This window comes from Spermophilus citellus (genome assembly GCF_964194105.1).
Source record: "Spermophilus citellus genome assembly, chromosome: 3".
In the NCBI taxonomy this organism is placed as follows: Eukaryota; Metazoa; Chordata; class Mammalia; order Rodentia; family Sciuridae; genus Spermophilus; species Spermophilus citellus.
This window is the reverse complement of record NC_138184.1, coordinates 45,768,151-45,779,019: the sequence shown is the minus strand read 5'-3', so window position 1 is coordinate 45,779,019 and position 10,869 is coordinate 45,768,151. Positions and strand designations below refer to the sequence as shown.

The following is a 10,869-nucleotide window of genomic DNA, read 5'->3' as shown; positions in this document are numbered from 1 at the left end:
CCTCACGTCGCGGTCCCTGCCTATTCTGGCCAGCTACATGCTTCCGGAAAGTTCCCTCACTATAGGCCTGGCCTGAGACTTTCTCCTTTAGCGACATCCTATTGAATAGAGCGGCGGGACACCTTGGAGACAGTGGGGAGCTGTGCATGCTTCAGGCGGCAGGGGGCGAGCGTGGCCCGGGAGCTCCCCTGTAGGCCCTTATAGGGCCGGGCCGGGGCGGGACTTCGAGGGCGGAGCGGCTCAGCGCGCAGGCGCAGGGCCAGGCGCCTCGCGCGCTTGGAGGAGAGCGACCGCAGAGCAGCTCCGGCCACGGCTACGGTAGCAGCGAGTTCGAACCCCCGCTCCCGCTCCGCTTCTATTCTCGCTTCCCCAGCCCCTGGGCCTTCCGACGCCAGTGCCCGGCAGCTCGTTGCGCTTTGCGTTTTCTCCGCCGCCAGGATGCCGGTGACCGAGAAGGACCTGGCGGAGGACGCGCCGTGGAAGAAAATCCAGCAGAACACGTTCACACGCTGGTGCAATGAGCACCTCAAGTGCGTGAACAAACGCATCGGGAACCTGCAGACAGATCTGAGCGATGGGCTGCGGCTTATCGCGCTGCTCGAGGTGCTCAGCCAGAAGCGCATGTACCGCAAGTACCACCAGCGGCCCACCTTCCGCCAGATGCAGCTCGAGAACGTGTCTGTGGCGCTCGAGTTTCTGGACCGTGAGAGCATCAAGCTCGTGTCCATCGGTGAGTACTCTGGTCGGGCCCAGGCGCCAAAAGGTGTACAGTCCGGTCCCAGCGCATGCACCCGTGCGAGAGGCAGGGGCTCCCCAAAGCATGCCCTCACCGCACTCCCCCACCGGACTGGGTGTGGACGCGGAGGCAAGGAGAAATAGTACTTGAGTGTGGGGACGTAGGGACCTAGGCCACCTCCTTGGTGCCATAGCTGAACTGGGACCTGGCGTGATTGTTCCCCGCCATACGCCCCAGCAGTGTTCCTGGGAGCTGGCTGTGGGTTGAGTGTTATTGTTGGGGTCGCAGGTGGAGATATGGCATTTCTTTGTGCCTGCGGCGCCCCTGAAAGAGAGAGGGTCTGGAAACGCATGTCCGCGGCTCTCGGGGGCGGGACTGTAGAGTCAGAAGTTCTGGGGAGCGCTTGCCTTCTGCGCCCAGGTCGGTGCGGTCAGTGGCTGCCTAGTGGGCGTTGGCTTGGAGGCTGGGCGGGGAGACCTGGGGAGGGACTCTCTGCGTTTGGGACCTCCCTGCCTAGGTGGAGAAAAGGACCTAGTACCCTCGCCTGCAGTCTCCAGAATGGCTGTGGGCCCAGAGGTTGAAGGGGGAGCTGCGGGGGTTGTGTGGCCTTCTTGTTCCTTCTGCTCCCAGCTCACCTGGGGCCGGTTGAAATAATTTAGGGGTGGATGGAGTAGTAACAGCTTGACTTGTTGAAGTCTCAACTAGTGCTGGCTGTATGTCTACAGCCCTCTACTTTATTTTAGTCCCTATACACCCAATGAACTGAGGTATAGATCCATTTTACAGATAAGGGTGTTCAGAGGGTTAATTGACTTCCCTGGGGTCAAGCAAGTAGGGCCCAGCTTAGAATTAAAGGAAGTGGGTGATTATTGGAAGGTGGTGTTGTTTTTCTTTCCCAGTCTCCTACCAGGGTCTTCCTGAGAGAGGGAAAGAAGTGGTGTCTGGTTGTTCTTTTGCTGGACTGGGGAACAAGAATGAGAATGAGGTCTCCCTTATGGCCTGGGGGAGTTGGGGACTTCCAAGAGAATCACAGAGCTGCTGAGGATGTGTGCTGCGACAAGAGCAGGGGTTTTGTAGTGTGTGTGTGTGTGTGTGTGTGTTCAGGTGTGTGCAGAGAATGTGTGTGTATTGTGTATGTGTACAGAGAGGATGAATTTGTGTGTATACAGCATGGATGTGCACAGTATGTATGCAGAGAATTGTGTACATCTAATCTACATTGTATGTGTGTATCTTACCAGGGAGGGACTGGCCTGGGTCTGTGGTGTCTTCCTGAGGAAACCAGGCCATTACAGTGGCTACACTGATAGAAAGGAAGGGAGGTAGGTGTGGCTGCTAGGACTTTCTCCAGTGAAAAAGGGGTTCCCTCTAGGCTGAGCTCCTCCTGGCTTGCCCTGCCTTCTCCCACACCTGTCCTAGCAGGTAGGGCTGCTTCCTACTTCCTGGGCCCAGGCAGCTGCCACTACCCAGCTGGCTTCGTAGCTGGTCTCCCCTCCCAAGGATGGCTTCTGTATAGAAGGCAGCTGAGTGGGGTGCTTTAGTCTTCTTTTGGGGAGGCTGTCTCCTGAATTAGGGAGGAAAAATCCCTCTGGATTCTAGAATTTTTTTCCTTTTTAATAACCCACCTTTAAAAAAAAAAATAACCCACCTTTCCTCTAAGGAATCTCAAAGCCTGGCTGATCTCAACTTGAATCCGTTCTTTGTTTTAAATTATGTATTTATTTAATTAACTGAACAATGAAACTTAAAGTAAACCAGGAGTATCCAAACATGACATAAAATCTCTTAAAACAAAACCCACAGCATCAGAATATCCTGGACTGCTTTATACAGGCAGCAACTGCTTCCAGTGTGGCTTCACATCAGTGCTTCCAGCTCGTAGATCTCATTCTAGACTTTGTGTGGCTCCTTACATTTTTTTGCTCCGTCCTGATTTTCATTCCTGAATCCACTCTGTCCTTAGGTCTGCGTAGTTCTGAATTCCAGGATGGGCTTCCCTTTCTCTGAGGTGGGCCTATTGGCTGTTGGTAGCTTCTTCTTCTTTTATTTTTTAAGAGAGAGAGAATTTTTAATATTTTTATTTTTCAGTTTTCGGCGGACACAACATCTTTGTTTGTATGTGGTGCTGAGGATTGAACCCGGGCGGCATGCATGCCAGGCGCTTGAGCCACATCCCCAGCCCGGTAGCTTCTTTATTATGTAGACCTCTTTTCACCACAAGTTGTTTTCTTTTTCCTTTTTAATTATTTCTTGGATCATATTCCCTAAAGTGACATTCCTGGGTCAAAGGGTGTGACCACATTTATGACTCCAGCCTAGTTAGTTGCTCTCCAGAAAGCTCTCTCACAGCAAACAGGTTTTCCAGCCTCTGGAAACCAGAGGAAATCTTGCCAGGTGCTAGGACTACTGTGGGGGGTAAAGGCTGAGGCCTCATCTCTCTGGTCCTGGGGCTGTTTCCGGTAATGGCCCTTCCAAAGCTCAGGGTAGAATGGGGGAGGGGGTGTTACCCCCTGCTTGGATTTCAGTTTACTCATTCACTTCTTGCTTCTATGTTACCTTGTTCCAACAATGACACTAGTTCTATCTGGGGGCACCGACTAGGTGTTAAGTGTGTTCTGTTGACCATTTGCATTGAGTACCCCTGAGAATTATTGACTGATAGCAATTATTGCCCTTTCAGCTAATGATCTGCCAGTCACTAGGAGGGTAAATGGCTTGACTCTGTTCTGCCTACCACAGGTAGGTATGTAGAAAATGGTTGCTATTATTATTGCCCTGTTTGTTGTTAATATTATTTACCTTCCTGGGAAACATGAGTGAAGTAACTTGTGGTGGTGACCTGACTAGGAGGTAAATGGTGACTAGAACTCAAGTCTGCAAAACTGTTGAATTTGAGCCTTAATTGATCCCTCCCAGTGTCAAGAGAAGAGTAAAATACAGCCCCTCTCCCCACATCAGAGGGCCCTTGCAGGATTTGCAGGTCTGGGGTATTATAGTGGCAGCTGGATACCCACACTTAAACCTCTAGACTTGGACAAAACAGGGATGTCAAGGCCTTGGATGAGTGACAGAATTACCCTCTTGGCTATGATGAGGGTCCCAGGAGTTGAATGTCCTGTCATGATAGTAGGTGAGGGGACTTGCATTGCTCATTGTTGAATCCACTGATGGATGGCCACTCTGCTCCATTTTGTTATTTTGTTGTTGGGATTTCCTGCTACTCAGTAGATCATGTTTTACTCCATAATGAGGGAAAGTATTATTGAATGAATACAGGGTTTTGTGTGCTTTGGATAGCTCCCAAAAATATGCATCTTAGGAGCGATCAGTATGGTGTACATGTGCCCAGCTGTGAGACATAAGATGGTCAGGCAGCTGCCAGAGGACTGTGGCTTTTCTACATAGAACTCACTGAAAGACAGTTCTGGCTATTTACTCACATTAGGCACTATCCCAAAGTTGAATTACCCCCACCCATTTTTAAAATTGATGCATTATAGTTGTACATACTGATGGGATTTGTTGTTACATGTCTATATGTGCACACAATACACAATGTAACAATAAAATTTGGCCAAGATCACTCACCAGCACTCCCTCCCCCTGCCCCTTTAGTTTCTTGCATCCTGGGCAGTTCATAGTGAGGCCTCAGCATATTTAGTTCCAGTTGTTTGCCAGGAGCTGGCAATGTTATTTACTTGTTTTTCCAAAAAACTTTCTGACTAGACAGCCCAGGCAACTTGAAGCAAAAGGGGTCTCCTGGCTCAAGAGGGACGATTGAGGCTGCCTAGAAGTTTGGGAAGTGTGTTGTGGTTTGGCTCCTTAATTGATTCATAATTAATTATTTTTTGTGGTACTGGGTAGTGAACCCAGAGCCACTCTACCACTGAGCTACATTTCCAGCTTTTTTAATTTTTATTTTATTTTATTTTTTTTCTTTCTTTTTTTGTTTAAAGAGAGAGTGAGAGGAGAGAGAGAGAGAGAGAGAGATAGAGAGAGATAATTTTTTTAATATTTATTTTTTAGTTTTCGGCAGACACAACATCTTTGTTGGTATGTGGTACTGAGGATCGAACCCGGGCCGCACGCATGCCAGTCGAGCTCGCTACTGCTTGAGCCACACCTCCAGCCCCTTTATTTTTAATTTTAAGTCAGGGTCTCCCTAAGTTGCTGAAGCTAGTCTTGAACTGCTTTAGCCTCTGGGCTAGCAGGCATACATTATCACATCTGGCAGGTTTGGTCCTTTAAGGAAAGGAATTCTCTTCAGTCTCCAGCACCACCACCACCCCCCCCCCCACACACACACACACAAAAAAAAGTAAGAATTCTTTCCTTTTCTGAGATTATGGAGTGACCCTAATGTTTACTTAATTACCTGCACCAGGCTAGTGCAGGAGCAGTTGGTGTGTGTTTCCAAGACTTCCAATCACTGGGCATTTTTTTTGGGGGGGGGGCCCAGGGATTGAACTCAGGGGCACTCAACTACTGAGCATCATTCCCAGCCTTATTTTGTATTTTATTTAGAGAGTCTTTTTTTTTTTTTTTTTTTTTAAAGAGTGAGAGAGGGGAGGGAGGGAGGGAGGGAGGGAGGGAGGGAGAGAGAGAGAGAGAGAGAGAGAGAGAGAGAGAGAGATTTTTTTTTTTAATATTTATTTTTTAGTTCTCGGCGGACACAACATCTTTGTTGGTATGTGGTGCTGAGGATCGAACCCGGGCCGCACGCATGCCAGGCGAGCACGCTACCGCTTGAGCCACATCCCCAGCCCCTAATTTAGAGAGTCTCTCACAGAGTTGCTTGGTGCTTCACTTTTGCTGAGTCTGGCTTTGACCTGGTGATCCTCCTGCCTCAGCCTCCTGGGCCGCTGGGATTACAGGTGTGGGCTACCATGCTGGGTTGGGCAGTTTTTCAGGGTGGTGGGTCACCACTTCAGTTTCTTTTCCTTCCTCTTTTGTTATATCACCATCAAACTAATGTATAAATGACCCTAAATTCTGTTGTTTCCTAAGCTGTTGTGATCTCAGAAGGTGCTTTAAAAGAAACAAGAGTAGCATACTTTGTCAGAATTAGCAAGTTCTGGGCCATTTGCAACAAGATAGCACATTAGTGTGCTATGTGGCTTGTGTAGGGTTAATAAGAGCAAGAAGTCTTGGTTCAAACCTCACTTGCTGCTTAAGTGGCTATTAAGAAACTTTCATGCCTTGGCTTTCTTATCGATAAAATGGAGATAATAACTACCTCTGTAAAATGTTGTTGTAAAGATTAAACAAGTTAATATTTTAAAAAGTGCTTAGAACAGTTCAGGGTACATAGTAAGTGCTTGCTCACTAAATCAGGTACTGTCAATAATACTCTCAACAGTCCTGCTTGAGGGGTTTACACACTGAATGGACATTTAAAGTCAGCACTTCTCTGGGGAGACAGGCTTGGTTGTCTAATGTTGATCCTGCTTGCAAAAATAGAGTTATGAATTACCTAGAGAGTGCCCCTTCTTGGAAGGGGATGACCCCTGATATGTTATGGCTGCCTCCTGGGCCATTCATACCAGCTTTGTTTCTGAGCTGGACGGGAGCTCCAGGCGGCTGGTCATTCCAACCTCCCACCCCGTTCAGGAATCTCTGGGCCAAATCACTTCCAGATGGTGGTTGGGCCTCTGTGGAGCTCCTCTAGCAACGCTGGAGCCAGAGTGCCAGTCAGCAGCCGCCTTCGTTCTTGGAGAGTCTGTGCGGGAGGAGGGCTTTGATTTGGAGCCAAGTTAGGTCTCCTGAGCACTCCACCCACGGGTCTTGGTTCTGCACTCTGATGCAGCATCAGAGTAGCCTGCTAGATTAGTTCAGATGATTTCCTTGTTCCTTGGGACAGCAGATGCTCAGAGCCTGAAACTTTTAGGCCTTGCCTGGTTACAGGGTCAGGATCCTAGTTATCCTACTTTCTCTATACACAGACAATAGGTCGGTGCATACTAGGCCGTACTGAGCCTAATAATTCAGAGTGGGCCTGAAGCTAGAATGCCTGGAATCTGCTTGGAAGCTGCCCCCAACAGCTGAGCAACATGGACCCTTTCTGAACCTCTGTGTTCCCAGCTATAAAAATGGAGGAGAGTCATAGTTTTTAATCTTAGTTGCTGAGAGTATTATATTTGATTGGGTTAAGTTATAGTACGATGCTGGCATTGTCATTGTTACTATTGTTGTGGTTTTGAACCTAAGTCCAGGACTTTGTCTTATCTTCCATCTATTCTCTGGCCGGTCCTGATGTTTTTGGAGTCCTGTTGCTGTCATCTGCTGTGTTAACTCTCCCCCTTCCCCTGCTCCCAGCTTGTAACTTCTGATGAAGATGCCTCCTAAGAACCTCTTTTTTTTTTTTTTAATCCTTTCCTCATTCAAAAATAAATAAAAGACCAACTCTGAACCAAGTTCTAGGTGTTAGGATCACTGGAATAATGAGAAGTATGACCCCTGCCTGCCTCATACACTGTTCAATAGGGAGAAGAGAATTTCTTAAAGAGGAGGTCTTCTCAAACCTCCAGGCATGTACACATCACCCAAGATTGTTAAAAATATAGATCTGATTTGAGTAAGTGAAGGCTGAGATTCTCCCAAATGCTGCTGTCTCTGGACCATGCTGTGAGTAGTAAGGATCTCTATGGCAAGCCCTCTCAAGAAGAGGAACACCTGCCCCCAGGCTGGAGTGGGTGATATGGAAGGCTCCCTGGAGGAAGCATCCTTTAAGCTGAGAACTAAAGCTTGACTAGAATTGGGTAGGTAAAGAGGCAGCCATGTGAGTACAGAAGAGTTTATCAGGTGGAAGGTCACAGTACTTGGATCAGAGGTGCAGTGGGCAGGTAGACAGGGCTGGTTCATAGCAGGCTTTCTGAGGCTGAAGTATGCCAACTGGGTGTTCTTCTTGGGCAAGCTTAAAGTAGAGTGGGTGAACCCAACTGAAGTGGATCATCTAATCTGGGGTCTTCCAACTATTGTTCCTGTTTTTATCAGTGAAAAGTTTTAAATGTTCCCCTTTCCCCTATGTGTACATTTATTAGCTGTATATGCATACCACTATCAATCATTCTGTGTATGTTAAGTGTAAAGATTAGTTTAGCTTCTTTTTAGAGAAATAATCCAAATGTAAGATCTAATTTTCCTGGCTCTTATGAATTATCTTGTGTGTCCATAGCATGCCCCCAAGGGCCTGTGTTTTTATATTTAGTATTTTGTTTGTTTTTTGCTTTTACAGTGCTAGGGATCTAACCCAGGGCCACACCCCCAGCCCTTAAGTTTTTTTTTGATGCCTGCTTATCTGTCTGCCCTCCCATCCATCCATCCATCTGTCCATTTATTTATCTGTCTGTATTGGGAAACCCAGAAGTGTTCTACCATTGAACTACTTCCCCAGCCCTTTTAATTTTTTTTTTTTTTAATTTCTGGGTAGAGTATATGCTAAATTGCAAGAGAGCTCCTCCTGCCTCAGCCTCCTGCGTTGCTGGGATTATAGGTGTGTGCCACCATTGTGCCAAGTTCTTTTTTTTCCTCTCTTATTCTGCACTTAATTTTCATCTTTGGTTATCCTTAGGAGTTTGTTCTGTAGTTATAACTCCTTCCCCCAATAAGTTTGAACAGATCCAATGGAATGAACCATTTCAATCTAAAGGGAGCTATTTCCTTCTTTTATAATGATTCCAGTTGCCTTTAATGACACTCTACTAGAAGCCATCTTATATTACTGTTGTAAATCTAGTTATTCATTAAATGTTCTCAGTGATCACTTAATAGTCTCTGGTTATCATGTAATAAACAATAGTATTTTCTTATTCAGGGGCTTTGAAGTGGTCATGGATTTTTTTAGGTGCCCAGCTGACTTTTTTTTTGCTGGAGGGGAGGTACTGGGGATTGAACCTAGGGTTGTTTTACCACTGAGCTACATTCTTAGCCTTTTTTTTTTAATCTTTATTTTATTTATTTTAATGTGGTGCTGAGGATCAAACCCAGTGCCTCAATACATGCGAGGCAAGTGCTCTGCCATTGAGACACGCCCAGCCCCCACTCCCAGCCTTTTTTACTTTTTATTTTGAGAAAAGGCCTCACTGAGTTACTGAGATTGGCCTCAAACTTGTGATCCTCCTCTCATGTGTTTGGGATTGCAGGTATGAGCCACCATTCCTGGCAACATCTAGTATTTTTGAATACCTACTTTCTGCTGAGCATTGTCCCGAGTGATCTTTATTACATCTAATCTTCATTATGAACGTTGCAGAGCTAGTAGCTTCATATATTCCCATTTTTCAGATGAGAAAACCAAGACTTGCCTTGCCTCACAGACCAGGCATCCTGCTTACCTGCATCATACTATAATGTAGTTTCTTGTTGAGAGTTGGCATCAATACATTGTGAAGTGATGTACTGAGAGGATGTTGGAGAGACTGTGGGTTTGTACTGCTTCAGTTTTGTTTGGTTCATTTCTTTTTGTTTTGCTCCAAACTTTACTCATTTGTACTTGATTAATGTGACATTGAAATTTCCTTCTAGGGCTGGGGATGTGGCTCAAGTGGTACCGTGCTTGCCTGGCATGCGTACAGCCTGGGTTCAATCCTCAGCACCACATGCAAAACAGAGATGTTGTGTCTGCCGAAAACTAAAAAATAAATATTGAAATTCTCTCTCTCTAAAAGAAAGAAAGAAAAAAAAAGAAATGTCCTTCTATAAGGGGCTGGGAGTGGGGGCTGGGAGAGTGGTAGAGTGCTCACCTAGCATCACGAGACACTGGGTTCGATCCTCAGCACCACATAAATGTAAAATAAAGATATTGTGTTCACCTAAAATTAAAAAAATAAATATCTAAAAAAAATTTAAAGAAATATCCTTGTATAAGACAAAACTTTTGGGCTGGGGATATGGCTCAAGCGGTAATATGCTCTCCTGGCATGCGCAGGGCGCTGGGTTCGATCCTCAGCACCACATTAAAAAAAAAAAAAAAAACAAAAAACAATAAAGATGTTGGCTCCGCCGAAAACTGAAAAATAAATATTAAAAAAAAAAAAAAAGGACAAAACTTTCTTGGGCCCATTTACCTGTTACAACACCAGGGAGTTTTGACTGGGGCCTTTCCTTCCCTCTCTGGAGACATTTCTCTAGATCTTTTCCTGCCTTTGTTTGGTTCCCAGAGGCAGTGATGTCACTGCAGGTCAGGGCAGCAGAGACCAGCTTTAAAGCTTTCTTCAAGGGGGCTGGGCAGGGCCTGGAAGCCAGAGGTGAGGAAGGAGATGCCCCTGGAATTCCTCCTGCTGCTGTCTTATATCCTAGGGGGCTCACAGTGCACACTCAGGGCAGGTGTGCTTGAGTGTGTGTGTGTGTATGGGGGGGGAGGGAGTTGTTGAGAGCCAGCTATGCCAGGACATCCTGGGTGACAGTGGACATTGGCCTAGTTCCGCTCTGTCAGAAATGACCACACCCACATCCCTTCCTTCGGTATCCTTAAACATTAACTGGTGGGAGGGTGTGCTGGGTTGTTTGCTGATGAGCTGAGGGTGCTTTTTTTTCCAGGCCTGGCACCTGGTGATCAATCTGGCAGCCCTGTTCAGTGGGCAGCCTGTTTTCACTCTAAGCAAGTGGCTTTCCACTTATCTTTAGGCAGCCTCATGGGCAGTCCCCCTGCTGTGTGCCACACAGTGAAGCTGTGAAGCTGCTAGGTTGCCCTGCTCCAGAGCCCAGCTTACATCCCCTGAGGACTTCTCCTCTCTTGTCCCATTCAGTGCTCAGCCTCCCCTGCAGCTCAGGGCTGGCTTGTTGAAAGGTCTGGGCGTTAACACAACACTCCTGTTCTCCCTCTCTGTAGGCTCTTTATGCTGGCATGAATTCCTTTTCTCATGGAGATCTGAAAGCTCTTTTGACTAAATGGGTCACCTTTCTGGGTATTTTCATAAGGCCAGTCAGCTTTTGCCATACCAGACAACTTTTCTGGAATTTCCTTTCAGATAGAAAGGCAGCCAATGAGGTTGGAATTATTTGGAACACAGGATGGAATTTTGGCATTCACACTATATAGGGAAACGGGTGGGGATTTGTGGCAGGGACTATGTAAATTTGCTGTGGCATATAAATTCAGATTTGAAGATGAAAAGGGGCTAACAGCAGTCAGC

General features: G+C 46.6%; 1 protein-coding gene across 6 annotated transcripts in view; it reads left to right on the top strand.

Moving 5' to 3' along the window:
• Positions 1–246: 246 nt before the first annotated feature.
• FLNB (filamin B) overlaps positions 247–10,869 on the top strand; it is a 149,737-nt gene continuing 139,114 nt past the window's right edge. For 4 of the 6 annotated variants that reach the window (XM_081286658.1, XM_081286656.1, XM_081286655.1 and 1 more), the window contains exon 1: positions 247–730. In XM_081286658.1, the coding sequence (XP_081142784.1) occupies positions 439–730 (292 nt within the window). In that variant the 5' untranslated portion in view covers positions 247–438. The remainder of the gene's footprint in view (positions 731–10,869) is intronic. The other 2 variants (XM_081286659.1, XM_081286657.1) reach the window with 1 other exon arrangement.